This window comes from Neomonachus schauinslandi, chromosome 3, assembly GCF_002201575.2.
Source record: "Neomonachus schauinslandi chromosome 3, ASM220157v2, whole genome shotgun sequence".
Classification (NCBI taxonomy): domain Eukaryota; kingdom Metazoa; phylum Chordata; class Mammalia; order Carnivora; family Phocidae; genus Neomonachus; species Neomonachus schauinslandi.
Genome location: NC_058405.1, coordinates 174,466,575 through 174,480,829, shown reverse-complemented (window position 1 = coordinate 174,480,829; position 14,255 = coordinate 174,466,575). Strand labels below are relative to the sequence as shown.

General features: G+C 54.4%; 1 protein-coding gene across 1 annotated transcript; it reads left to right on the top strand.

Annotated features, from left to right (window-relative positions):
- The first annotated feature begins 2,616 nt into the window (after positions 1–2,616).
- PRKAG3 (protein kinase AMP-activated non-catalytic subunit gamma 3) lies at positions 2,617–9,670 on the top strand. The gene is made up of 13 exons (XM_021702915.1): positions 2,617–2,671; positions 3,218–3,257; positions 3,734–3,889; positions 4,252–4,655; positions 5,811–5,892; positions 6,415–6,473; positions 6,594–6,639; positions 6,874–6,928; positions 7,114–7,240; positions 7,374–7,539; positions 8,841–8,878; positions 9,054–9,200; positions 9,542–9,670. Exons 1-13 carry the CDS (start codon positions 2,651–2,653, stop codon positions 9,656–9,658), a joined length of 1,458 nt encoding a protein of 485 aa, XP_021558590.1. The 5' UTR covers positions 2,617–2,650; the 3' UTR covers positions 9,659–9,670.
- The last annotated feature ends 4,585 nt before the right edge of the window (positions 9,671–14,255 follow it).

The following is a 14,255-nucleotide window of genomic DNA, read 5'->3' as shown; positions in this document are numbered from 1 at the left end:
TGGATGTGGTGTACTTTCTATTCTCTCTCAAACTGCTGGTGGCTATCTTGAGGCCATCTGAAAAAATATGCTTGGCTGTGAAGGGAGCCTCCCTTATTCTGCCCACTGGGCCAGTTCCCACTGTTGCTGAACAGAGTGTGCTTGGGAAAGGTTTGGAACCACAGGTACAACCCTGGCGAAGGCTGCCTCTTCCAAACCACCTCTTATAACCAGCCTGAGAGCACCTCTCCTGTAGGTCTTTGCTAGTAGTTGCAAGCAACAGCCCAGACACACTAACATTCTGAGTGTTTCCATCCAGTTTCTGTGACTTATAGGCTCTATTAAGGCATTATAGATGGCTGCCACACCATATGTTTTGCTGTAATATAACAATGGTCACCACCTTACCAAGATACAATACTTTTCTTTGCTATCTGCTGCCCAATCTCTAAACCAATGTCACTTGCTTTGGACTTTTTAGAGCAGTGCCACTTACAGATACTAATTCTGCATTCATTAGGATGCATGTTTGGTTGCTGTACCAAAGGCCCACTTTAAGAATGACTTAAACAAGAAAATTTATTTCTCTCTCATATAAAATAGTCTGTAGACAGTCTAAAGCTGGTAGGGTGACTTTGAAACCTTTAACAAGCATCTTCCACTTTGGGTACAAGATAGCTGCTCTAGCTCCTGCCATCACATCAACATTCCAGCCAGCAGAAGGGGAAAAGGAAGAGGAGGAACCACGCCTCTTTCTTTTAAGGCCTGACCTGGAAGTTGCTCACATCCCTTCCACTCACATCACTTTGGTCAAAACTAGTCACAAGGCCTCATTTAGCTGCAAGGAAGATTGAGTCTTTATTACCAGCAGCCACTCCAGCTAATATTCAAGTGATTTTACTACTAAAAGAAGAAGAGGAAAATAGATGGTGGGAAGCAACTGGCAGTCTGCCACAGAATGTTTTCATCCTCATTTTACATTGGTAGAAACAGGCTCAAAGAAAACAAGCAATGCTTTTTAAGGTCATATGGCAAACAAACGGCAGAACATGAATTTTAATCAGGTCCATCTGACCGTAAAACAGGCTTTCCATCACATCCAGCCAAAATATTTTGGTCATCAAGGTGCCCACTGTTTACTTGGAGATACAGGACCTTCCCACGTGAATAGTTATGTAAATGTCAGCTCCGTGCGCCCTGAGATAGGCACACAGAGCCTGCTCTATAAGGAGATCAGTGCGTGAGAGTGAGGCCATCAGGGAAGACTGTCTTAAAGAAGAGCCCTCCTACTGGCCCTGTAGATGGAACAGGCCTGAGGGAGAGGGGGAATGGAGCATCCCAGGAGAAGGCAATGGTGTGTTCTGCACCTGTTCTGTATCTGGCTTGGTTTTAAGGTGGCCCGGAGCTTAAGGGAGGGTAGAGGCCTGCCAGTTCTGATGCATCACGTCTCTCCAAGGATGGTCCCACTTGATCCTTCCACCAGTTGAGGCGTCCCCTTTGCTGTGCCTTAGACATCCATCCTCTGGGACAAGACAGGAATAGGCCACAGGGATCCTGCAGAAGGAGATCTGCACTCACCCCCAGTACTTACCCAAGACACACACGGAAAGGAAAGTCCCTTCCCTGACCCGTTCTCCCCCGCCCTCCCTGGAGGCAGGACAGGGGCTTTGAGGGGTGAAGAGAAATGTGTTTGGCACATCCAGCAAGAAAGCCAGTAATCCATTACTGAGTGTCCACTCCAGGGCCCGAGACTGGGATGGAAGAGGCTGGAAGAAGGAGAGGAGGGGCGGGCAGGGAGAGGGGAGCTAGAGCAGCTGGGTCAGCATTCCCGATTTGGACACTGACTCAGGCCCCAGGAATGCCAAGGAAGGGGGGTGGGCAGCCACCAGAGCCGGGCTGGGATCCTGTTGGCACCAGGAGATGTAGGGACAGCACGCACAGAGGGATGTTAGGACCGGGGCTCCCACACTCTGGGACCCACCTCTGAACCACTGGTAGAAACAGATGTCTCTCACCCTGGGCCCTCGAGCCCACCGCACAACTTCGCGGTGATTCTCCTAGCTCTCCACCTTCCCGGCCATCCCACTCCAACTCCTCCAGCAGGGAAAGGGACAGGCTCCTGGGACTCAGATGGGGACATCTGGACACACAATGGCCACTCTCCTGGGACCTCCCACAAACCCCTTGGCCCCAGCCTCCCCGCTGGCTCCAACTTGCCCTTTCTAACTCCAGCACCACCCACGACGGAAGTTTCTAAGAGGAAGAACGTTGAGCTCAACTCGCCTCCGTTTTCCCTCCTTTGGCACCTGACAAAGATGAGAAGGAACCCAGGACTCCGAGAGCCCGCCTCCTCCCACCGGCCCCCCCCCCCCCAGTGCCCCCCAGTGCTCCAAGCCACCTCCCCCGTAGCAAGGTCCTTCAAGTTTGTCCTTGAAGACCCAGGAGGGAGCCCAGGACCAGGCCTCAAGATTCCAGGTGCCCCCCTGCCCTCCCCACCCAGCCCCAGGCTCTGGGCGGAGCAGCTGAGCCTGTGGGGCCCTCCCTCCTGCTGCCTGACACCCAATCAGAGAGAAACCGATCTGGGGAGGGCCGGGCGCCAACGGCCGGGCCCAGAATAGTGCGGTGCGGCCAGTGTTGCGCACTTGCTCTCCAGTCGGTCGGGGTTGGCCACATGGAGCACGCACTGCGCCGGGTACAGGGGTCCCGGGGGACGGGCGCTGGGGCAGCCGAGGCCAGGGGACTGCGAGCACACCACACTGTGTGAATGTGCGTGCGTGTGCGTGTGTGTGTGCGCGCGCGTGCGGTCTGGATTTTCTGTGTGTGTGTGTGTGTGTGTGTGTGCGCGTGCGGTCTGGATTTTCTTTGTGTGTGTGTGCGCGCGCGCGCGTGCGGTCTGGATTTTCTTTGTGTTTGTGTGTGCGCGCGCGTGCCGTCTGGATTTTCTGTGTGTGTGTGTGTGCGCGCGCGCAGGTGGGCGCCTGTGAGCATGTGGGCTCTGTGTGTATGTGTATTCTTCCTGTAAGTGACGTGTGTGGTTCTGTGTGGATCTGGGAATGGTTGAATGTGTGTTTTTCTGAGTTTGTGTAAGTGTTTGTGTATGGGTGTGGGGGGGCGTGGGGGGGTGGGTGCGTGTGTGTGCAGGTATGCACACGCACACACGCGGTGGGAAAAGGAGCTCCCTGTGGTTTGGGAATGTGGGCCGTGTTCCCACGCCTTCAGACCTTCTTCTCCCTCACAGAACCCATCCTGGAGCCACCTTGGGGGACCCGAGCATCAAGGTAGGTGGGCCACTTCCTTTGTCTCCCACCTCTCTGGGCCCCCAATCTCCTCCACTTTCATAGCCGGGCTTCTGTCTCTCTCTCCTTTTCCTTCTTCTTCCTGTTTCTTCTTCCTTTGTCCCTCACTTCCTCCTTCCTCTTTCAGAAGAAAAAGTGGGGGGATCTAGAGTCCGGAGACTCTGACCCTAGTTCCGACTTTATCACTTACCAGCTGTGTGAACTGTGGCAAGTTGCTTAACCTCTCTGACCTGAGAGGTTAAGTCACACACACACACACACACCCACCCCCCTCTTTAGTAAAATAAGGGTGATAATAATGCCTCCCTTATAAGATTTCTATGAGGTTTGAGTGAGAAATATATAGGAGAAAAACCCTTGGGGAGCTTGCAAATATTAAATATTATTATTGATAACATTTTAATTGATTTTGTTGTATTACTCCCTATTAACCAAACAGGCCCCATTCCCCCTTCCAGAGATGAGCTTCCTAGAACAAGGAGGGAACACTTCATGGCCATCACCGGCCATGACCACTGGCTCAGAGAGAAGCCATGGGAAAGAGGGGGCCAAGGCCTCGAGATGGACAAGGCAGGAGACTGTGGAGGAAGGGGAGCTGCCGGGTCTGGGGGAAGGTGAGGCCCAGGCCAGTCCTGGGGAGTCGGGAGTGGGGGCAGTGGGATGTCCCAGAGCCTGGGGCTGGGGCTCTCCTCTGGATCCCTCCAAAGCACAGAGGTGGACCCAAGCCTCATCCTGTAGCCTCAGTCTCTCCACATGGGAAAGGTCAACTGCGTTGCAGAGCCAGGGGTCCGGCACGGCCAACTCAGGACAGAACCACTATCCTGTGTGACTCTGAGACTCAGCTTTCTCACCTGCAAAATGGGGCCACAGCATCCAGGCTTCCCAAGGCTCCTGCGAGGTTGACCCGAGCCAGCAGATAAGAAAGTGCTCCAGAAGATGGACTTACTGTCCTCTCCCCCTCCAACAGATCCAACAGATTCCCAGGCCAGGCCACCTGCTGAGTACACCGGGCTGGAGGCCACATTCCCCAAGGCCACACACTTGTCCCAAGATGCTCCTTTGGCCCGGCTGGGCTCCCCACCCGCAGAGTGGGACATCTTCCCCCATGACGATGCAGCCTCAGCGGTGGGCTCCAGCACAGACGATCTGGAGCTGGACATAGAGTTCTCAGCCACTGCGGGCTGGGGGTATGAGCTCGGCCTGGTGGAAGAGAGACCTTCCCTGTGTCCCTCCCCGCGGGCGCTGTTTCCCAGGCCGGGCTGGGACGATGAGCTGCAGAAGCCGGGGGCCCAGGTCTACATGCGCTTCATGCAGGAGCACACCTGCTATGATGCCATGGCGACCAGCTCCAAGATGGTCATCTTCGACACCAAGCTGGAGGTACGGCCATGGCTTTGCCCCACCTCCCTCCTCAGGGGCTGCAGCCCCCGCTCACACCCTCCGGGACACCCTGCCGGGCACCCCCTGCAAATCCCCTTCCAGAACTCCTTCTGAACACCCCGGAGGCCAGGGCCGGGGAGGGCTTCTCTCCCTAATTGTCATCCCAGCTCTGCCATTTAGTATCTGTAGGATCTTGGGTCAGTCACTTTACCTCTCTTGTCTCTAAAATAGGGATGGGGGGCGCCTGGCTGGTTTAGTTGGAAGGGCACGCAACTCTTGATCTTGGGGTCATGAGTTCGAGCCCCATGTTGGGTGGAGAGATTACTAAAAAAAATAATAATAACAAATACAAAATGAAATAAAATGGGGACAGGGATGCCTGCTTTGCCCTACAAGCTACGGAGGACTCCTGGGACAACCCAGGATAAATGGGAGCATTTTGCGAACCCCAGAGTATGTGGAAGACATAGCAGGGTGGCCTAGGACAAACAGCAGGGAGCTCTTGGTAACGGAAAATTAGGATGAGCTCTAGTCCCTGCTCTTCCACTAGGCTAAGTTATGGAATGCCTGATTCCATTCTTACCATCACAGAGAGCAGGCCAGTGTTTCCAGAAGCACAGCATATGGACCATCCACAGTACACTATTTGATTCTAGTGGTAGATGAACAAACATATTTATTTTAGTAGCTTTGCATTTATTTTAATACGCATTAGAAAAATCCACCCAGAACAGATACTAGCAGTATAAGTGGTATTAGTTAGGATGAGGCCACACGAGTCACCGTCAGATTTATTTAGAGAAAAGTATTTTGTAAGTATTACGTAAGTATACCTCTAGTGCCTAGATTAGCAAAAACTATACTGTGTGTGACTGTCCACATATGACTTTCGAGTGGGAACGCTGGGTTAGTTTCCCACTCCGGGGCGAGCCAGGGGAAGGGGTCCCTGCCGCGCCTCTGGCCACCAGCAGCCTTAGCTCTGAGCAAGTGCGCCTGACAAGGACCACGTCCAGTGGATGCCAAGGCTTAGGAAAGGCAGTGAAGCTCACGTACAGGAGACCCTGGGAGAAGGCCCCAGGGAAGGCCCGTGGTGGGGACAGTGTGCCATTGAGGGGCAGGGAGAGACTCACCCCCACCGTTCTCTCTGGCCCTCAGATCAAGAAGGCCTTCTTCGCCCTCGTGGCCAATGGCATTCGGGCGGCACCTCTGTGGGACAGCAAGAAGCAGAGCTTTGTGGGTGAGGAGGGGCGGGGGGCAGAGGTGGTAGGGAAGGGGAAAAAGAGATCTTTGGTGGAGATTCTGGGGCTGAGCTCTGATGCGCCACAGCCTTGAGCAGACCCTCGGGCCAAGCCAAGCTGGGGGCTGGCACTGGGAACATCAGATCCCGGTCTTGTGGCCACCGGGTGGGAGACCCCACGCATGGAGTAGGTGTGACCAGCTGACCACTGCAGCTCTACTCCCCCGTGGGAGTATGACATCCCATGTCATAGGTGCTAGATAGGAAGAGAGGAAAGGGAGAGGAAGAAATTAGGAGAATAGAAGGTGGGGGAGGAGAGAAATGACAGGGGAAGCGTAGAAGGGACGACCCCCATTTCTCAGGCATGGGAGGGGCTGCCCTGCTCCCCTCTTTCCACAGCTCCCACAGCTGTCTCAGTCCTCGGCCTCTGGCAGAGCGGGGAAGGGGGTCCGACCCCTCAACCAGCCTCTCACCACAAGGCCCCAGGCTGACCCCCCCCACCCTCCCCTCCTGACCCCGCAGGGATGCTGACCATCACGGATTTCATCTCAGTGCTGCACCGCTATTACAGGTCCCCGCTGGTGAGAAGTGGGCTGGGGGTCCCCGGGGGCTCCCATCTGGGCTGGGACGGAGAGTGGCTCAGGGAGCCTGGTGTCCCGAGGGGCCCATGTCTGACTTCTGGAATCCTGTCTGTTCTCTAGGTCCAGATCAATGAGATTGAAGAACATAAGATTGAGACCTGGAGAGGTGAGCTGGCGGGGGTGGGGGGTGGGGGGGCGCCTAGAAGGGGCTGAGGGTGTGTGTGGGTGAGCGGGGGGCCAAGCACCTGGGGTGGAGGATGGGCAGTGGGGATTTCCTGGAGGGAGCAAGGGAGGGGCCAGAGGGAGCCCAGAGGGCCTGAGGGAGGAAGACAGTCTGGGAGCTGCCAGGTGACGGGCAGGGCAGCCAGCTCCCTGGGCCTGACCCTGGCTTTGCCTACAGAGATCTACCTTCAAGCCTGCTTCAAGCCTCTGGTCTCCATCTCTCCCAACAGAAGGTAAGTGTCCCCAGCCACCCACCTGCGCCTCCTTTTCCCGAGCAGTCCTCTTCCCCAGCTCCTCAGTTCTGAACTCATGGGCTCATCCTGCAGGGGACAAGGCAGCCTGTTCACCCTGTCCTCCTCTTGCAGGGGCTGGGGTGGAGGGCGTATCTCCCCCAGACCCACTGCTCCCACCTCTGCAGCCTGTTTGAAGCTGTCTACACCCTCATCAAGAACCGGATCCACCGTCTGCCGGTCCTGGACCCGGTCTCAGGCGCCATGCTCCACATCCTCACACACAAGAGGCTGCTCAAGTTCCTGCACATCTTTGTGAGCCTGGGCACAGCCTCGGGGTGCCCTGGGGGGCTAAACAGTCCTTGGCCCAACGGACTGAGGAGGGAGCAGCTGGGAGCCCTCGGGGTGCTGCTCCACCCTGATCCCCACGTGTCCCTAACCCACCCAGGGCACCCTGCTGCCCCAGCCCTCCTTCCTCTCCCGCGCCATCCAAGATCTGGGCATCGGTACATTCCGGGACTTGGCCGTGGTGCTGGACACAGCGCCCATCCTGACGGCACTGGACATCTTTGTGGACCGGCGCGTGTCTGCGCTGCCCGTGGTCAATGAAGCTGGTACCTGCACCCAGGAGTGGGGCTGGCTAGGGTGGGGTGGTGGCAGGCAGGGGTCTGTGGGCATCAGCTCAGGACCCAGGGTAGAGCTGGGGCTCGAAGTCCGCCTGCTTTGAGTCTTAGAGCCATTCCTTAGCCTCTCTGTGCCTCGGTTTCCTCATGTGTGACATGGGAATCTTAACAACACCCATCCTCTGACTTTAGGGGATGATTTGAAAGGAATATATGCAATAAAATGAGCGTGGTGAGAGGAAACAAGAGATGAGACTTTTAATGTTAATTCATCCTAAAATGGGCCAGGGGATCCAGCCAGATCTCCCCTTTTCTCACTCTGAAGAGGGGTTAGAGGGACTCCATTTCTTTGGTTGAACCATGGCTGTAAACCATTTCAAAGTTAAAATTGCTGTAATGATGCTAGATACCAAGAAATGTTTTGATTTATTTTTGATTATGAAAAATTTCGAATGTATGAAAATGGTAGGAAAAAATGTATAATGAAATCCACCTATCCTTTACCTGGACTAACTCCTGTTAACATATTGCTGTAACCAGTTGTGTTTTGTTTTTTTTTCCCCCCCCTTTTTTGCTGAAATAATTTAAATTACAGAGATCATGTCATTTCCCCCCTACCCCTTCAGTCTGCACCTCTTAAAATCAGTATATTTCCCATATCACCTAACAAAACTCTAAATACTTTATTAATATTATCTAAGAGCTGATCCTAATTCTCATTTGCTCACCTTCCCTGAGAATATCTTTTTTTTTTACAGTTGATTTGGACAAACCAGGATCCAGTTAAGGTCCATGCTTGCATTTGCTTATTTTGTCTTAAGTCTCTTTTAATGTGGAACGGTTCTGTCTTCACTTAATTTCCATGACATTACCATGGGTCGGTTGTCCTGTAGAATGTCCCACCTCCAGATTCGTCTCTGCTTCCTACAGGTGGCTTCAGCGTTGTTCCTCTATTCCCGGGTTTTCCCGTAAACTGGAAATTAGATCTAAAGCCTTGGTCAGATTCAGGCTACCCATTTGAAGCTAGGGTATTTCAGAGGTGACACTATGTACTCATGTTGCATCACATCAGGCGGCATATCAACCTGTCTGTCTGTCCATGATGCTGTGTGACCTGTGGCTTCAGGTGGTGACAGCCCAATGTGTCATTTTTGAAGCCAGTAGCCCGGGGAGGGGTGGGGGATGTCCAGTAATTCCTTCTGAAAGCCCGCCCCCGGCCCTTGCACAACGTCCTGGTCCTGATGTGAACCTCTTCCCTTTCTTCCTCTCCCCCCACCCCCCGCCCCCCGCAGGACAGGTCGTGGGCCTCTACTCCCGCTTTGATGTGATTGTAAGTGTCCGCGGGATGGGGAATGAGGGCGCCACAGGGAGAGGCGGTGGGTGTGAGGATCGGTGGAGGGCTATCTGTGGACCAGAGGACCTTTACGAGGGTAGAGGGGCAGTATGTGTGGGTCCGGAGCCTGGCTGAGAGGCTGACTCACACGGCACCTCCCTCCCTGCCCCAGCACCTGGCTGCCCAGCAAACCTACAACCACCTAGACATCAGTGTGGCAGAAGCCCTGAAGCAGAGGACACTGTGTCTGGAGGGAGTCCTTTCCTGCCAGCCCCACGAGAGCTTGGGGGAAGTCATCGACCGGATTGTCCGGGAGCAGGTACCCCATACCCCTGCGTACGCACGCCCAACACATACAGCCCAGTCCTCATGAGCGGCTCCAGCTGTCCCTATACACCCTGTCCTCCCGTTTCGTGGCCATTTCGAGCTCTCGGTGTCCACACTGGTCTGCAATTGGTCCTGCCCATGGGGCCCCCGTGCTAAGGGCCACAGACAGTTGATCACCCAGAGTGGTCAGAGCCACCCCTAACTGGTTTCTAGGAGACACGCTCTTGCTCCTCCAGTTATGTTCCTTTGATGCCCCCGATTCTGGGCACCCGCCTTGCTGGCTGCCGTAGCCGCACGGCTCTGAGCCCTCACGGACCCTCTGCGGACCCACAGGTACACCGGCTGGTGCTAGTGGACGAGAGCCAGCATCTCCTGGGCATCGTGTCGCTCTCCGACATCCTGCATGCGCTGGTGCTCAGCCCTTCGGGCATCGACGCCCTCAGTGCCTGAGAACATCCGAGTCCTCCCTCCCAGGCCACCTTTCACACGCCAAAGCCAATGAGGGGAGCCAGGGGACCCGGCCTTCATCTTCCCTCACCCCCATTTGCTGGTTTGGCTCTGGTACAGGTAGGCTCTGCCCTGGGCCATTGATCTTTTGGGGCTCTCAGATCTCAGACCGGGGCACCTCGAGGACGGGAGTGGCCCAGCTCATTGCTGAGGAGCCCCATGAAAACTCCAAGTGTCAGGACTCACTGTGGGGCCCCCACTTTGTCCCAGTCTCAGCTGAGGTCATGGAGGTCCTCATAAGAGGGATGGGCAGGGGCTGGGGTAAAGGCAAGGGCAGTGATGTGATTTCAGATGCTCTGGGGAGACTGACCTGCCCTCTCACGACTCAATTCCCGCCGGCTCAGAATTCCACCGAAGGAAGCAAGTTAATAAACCTTTGTTGAATGGAATTTCCATGCTCAGTAAAAACTACGGCCGAAAGGAGGGAGCTTCTAAGTACTCATCTCAGTAAATTTGACACCATCTCAGACTCTTGGCTGGTAGCATGCTCGCTAGGGGCTCGCACAGATTCCACCTGCTTGGCGGAGCATGGCAAGACGAGGTTCCCCGGATTGGAAAGGCAATCTCCCCCCACAGTGTAGTCACTGTCTTCCCTTCTCTTTTCCCCACAGGCTTCTCCAGCCTTCCCTAATTGCCCCTGCCTTGCCTATGCTCGCAGAAGCCCTCACGAATGCCCAGTGCACCGTGGGATGGTGAAATGAAGGAGAACGGCTGAGTCAAGCCTAGAGATCTGTGAACCAGAAGCACTGGGATTACCCCAGGGCCGGTGGCTCCGGGCCTGCCCACGTCACTTTCCCCCCACCTGGTGGGGTGACCGGCCCCAACAGGGCAGGAAGGCCTCGGCCGGTGGGGTTCGTCAGGAGCTCTGGATTCCTCAGCTTCTGGACTACCTGGCAGTCCGAGCTGTTCCTCCACAACCACTAAGGTGGTTCCGCACCACTGTGCCCCTCCTCCTCCTCCCAACATTGTCATTTCAGGGCTGCTGGTGGTCGCCGTGGAATAGCAGTTCTGGGTGGAGTCTGTTGAGTGGGGTCCTCCCTCCGTTCTCATCCTGAGCACCAGCAAACATTGTTCTCATTCCCCAGGGACAGCCTGGGTTTGGATCACTGTGGATGAACCGTTGAGAAAACAAAAAGAAAAAACCACGAATGAACTTGAATTGTGGAAGTTTAACTCCGAAAATGCCAGTCATTTGACCTGACCCTGTGGCAAGACCCCTGTGCTTTCTGAACTCAAAGACACGAGGGAAGATCTGTGATAGACAAACACTACGACTGGCATTTCTTTGGTGCATAGAGCGTTACCCCACCGAAATTTCTTTTCTCATCTTTCATTTATAACAAAACCACAAAGAAGATATGAATTAGTTAATTACGTAGTAAATACAACTCAGTCGACAAACTCTCATCTGCAGGAAACGTAACTTTATTTTTCTGACACTGAATGGAGTTTCTATTATGAACCCCGTTTCACCAGGTGGGAGAAATTAATCTCAGTCAGTCTAGGGCTCATCCCCCACCTTTGCCTGGGGTTAAATTCGGTGAGGCGGGGGAAGGCTCTAAGTAGCGTGAGGCTTTGTTCCTCCGTCATCATCACCCATGCATGTCAGCACCAGCTAAAACAACCCCATTCCCATCTGGTTGTCTCTGGTTGGTCATTGGTGGGCCTGGCGCCTGTTAGGTTCTCCCTCAGTCCCTACCACAAAGCCTCCTTGGGCCCGCTTGCTCTTGGGGCATGAGGACATTCTAGCTCCTGGGCCTGCGGACATTCTAGCTCCTGGGCCTGCACCCCTCTGGGCTTCGGGAAGCTCTGCAGGGCCGTCCCAAGCCCATCTGCTCAGACGGACAGCAAGTGGTCTGCTTTATTCTGCATTTTGCTTTATTTCGGCCTCCACCCTGGAAACATAGGGCACAGGGCTCTTCTACCCTTGTCATCTCCAAACCTCTCTGGGGTATTTGTCACACTCCCCCCTCCCTTCAGACACAGCTCCCTTCTCAGGGCCCCTCTTCTCAGGGACCCCAGAACTGTGGACTTCAGAGATCTCCACAGTCTCTTTGCTTTCCCAACCCCATCAACCTATGGCATCTTTACCACTGGGGCCTTTTTACGAACCCACCACGCATTCTTCCACGTCCACTGTCTGAACCCACCACGCATTCTTCCACGTCCACTGTCTGTGTCTTGCGTTTCTTGCCACCTTGAGGGCCAAATTCCAAAACCAAGACTGGGTTTCTGCTGTATCATCCCTCCCCTGTGGCAATGGACACTGTAGGTCTGCTGTCCCGTGGGCAGAGGATAGGCTAATATTTTCTAAAATATGATCCCACCTCATTTACCTCATGGAGCAACGGAGTGGAGACATTTGTGCTTGATGAGTCAGGCAGCAAAAGAGGGCCTTTTCTCATGGATACCCAGTCTCTGTCTCCGACTTTGCCATAACCCACGGGTCAGTGCTGGCACTGCTCTGGCCCTCCCTGGGAAGGCCCCGGGCCTTGGGCTCAAGTGGGATGATGGGATGGGGGTGCTTCTCTGGGCCTGTCTCAAGTGACAGTGTCCTCGGAGAGCCGGGGGCAGGCTGCCTCCAGCTGCAGATGACCGTAGGGTAAATGTAGCAGGGCAGTCTCTGAGGGGGGGCCCCAGATTGCTCCGCATAAGCAGGCCTTCAGAAGTCATAGCGCAGGCAGAAGGGGCAGCCTGAGGAAGTCCCTCCTTCCCTTTCCTACTCCCCCTGAGAGTAGATGGGTCTCCAGCCTCCTGGGCCCCACCAGGCTGAGGACCCAGCAGTTCCTCCTTGGGCCCTTCTGTGAGGGACCAGGCCAGCGCCCTGCCTCAGACCTCCTGCTCGGGTCACAGCCCAGCCCTCCGTTCCCGATAGTCCTCCAGCATCATGGCTGCTAGAACAGAGGCAAAGGGTTGCCATGGGGATAACTCCTGCCCCGACTCTGAATAAAAGTGTGAAACCCACCCTGCTGGCCCCTCTGTTCATGCCTCTGAACCTGGGGCTGGCCACCTTTTCTAGGCATCATTGGCTCCATGCCCCTGACTCCTGCCCCGACCTCCGAAGCCCCTCCAAGTTTCTGTGTACCCCAGGCTGGACTCTCTCCCACTTCTCAGCCCACCCCTTCTCTTCTCTCCCACCGTCTCAACAGCTGTCAACCCTGGCAGGGCAACAGGATGCCCCGGGGAGCTTTATAAGATGGAAATTCCAGGGCCGGTGCCTAGAGATGCTAACATCCTGACTTGGCGGGGGTGGACCTGGGCAACTGTATTTATTTTCTGCAGACACTAGAGATTTATGATGCATAACATGTGATGAGCATGATGGCTTGCTGAGAGGTAAGGATGCCTCATTTCCATAATTAGGAAAATCACTTGTCACGTTATTGCATCTATATTATTTGTTATGACTAAGATCTACAAGAAGAGCTGGCACAGCGTAGGAGAGACACGATTTGCTGGCATTCTTGCTGGTCTTCCAAACATCCACAAATACAGAAGAATTCAGTACAATGTCCCATATGTCCATCTCATGATGACAGTTGTCAGAGTTTTTATTTAACATGCATCTTTTTTTTTTAAGATTTTATTTATTTATTTGAGAGAGAGAGAATGAGAGAGAGAGAGCACCAGAGGGGGAAGGGTCAGAGGGAGAAGCAGACTTCCTGCTAAGCAGGGAGCCCGATGTGGGACTCGATCCCAAGACTCCAGGATCATGACCTGAGCCGAAGGCAGACGCTTAACTGACTGAGCCACCCAGGTGCCCAACAAGCTGATTTCTTACCCCAAATTATGGATCTTACCCAAAAATATGGATCCTAATTTGGCCAACAAGTTCAAATTAGCTGCAATGGCAGTAAGGAGATTTGCACATTCTTTTCAACCAAAGGTGTATCTGCTGTGCTGAGTTAACATTCGCTTGCTTCTCCGCAATGATCCTAAATCCTATTGTTCTTTCCTTACAGAGGCGGGTCAGGGTGGGTAATCAGGGAGCCCAGCTGTTAACATTGCTTCCCTGTTACTTATGTGGGCAGCGCAGGGTCCCTGAGACCGCAGACCCCTGGTGGTCCGAAGGAGCAGCCCACTGGGAAAGCAGAAGTGGCTCTGGTTGACTTTGTGACAGAAATCCCTGCCCCCTCTGAGCCCGGCTCCCACGCTCCGCATGCATAAGGCGCTCTCACAGCTGAATCCCGGCACAGGTGGGGTCAAGAGCTATGCCGTTATAATCAGGAATTCCTCCGAACTCTCTCCAGATTTCCGGACTCAGTAGGAAAAGCTCTGCATCATCCCCTCTTCTTCCTTCCCCTGCCTACTATTGCAGCCTCTTCTCATTCAACAAACTTTTATTAATCGCCTCCTACGGGCTAGACACAGAGTTGGTCACCGGGATCCAAACTGAAAGAAGCTTGATTTGTGCCCTCCAGGGGCTGCACAGCTGGTTGGGGAGACAGTCGGGTCTCCAACACGGTCAACAGGCAGAGCACTCAGTTCTGTAACATGGCGGGGGGGGGGGGAGGCGGGGAACACAAAGGAAGTACTTGTG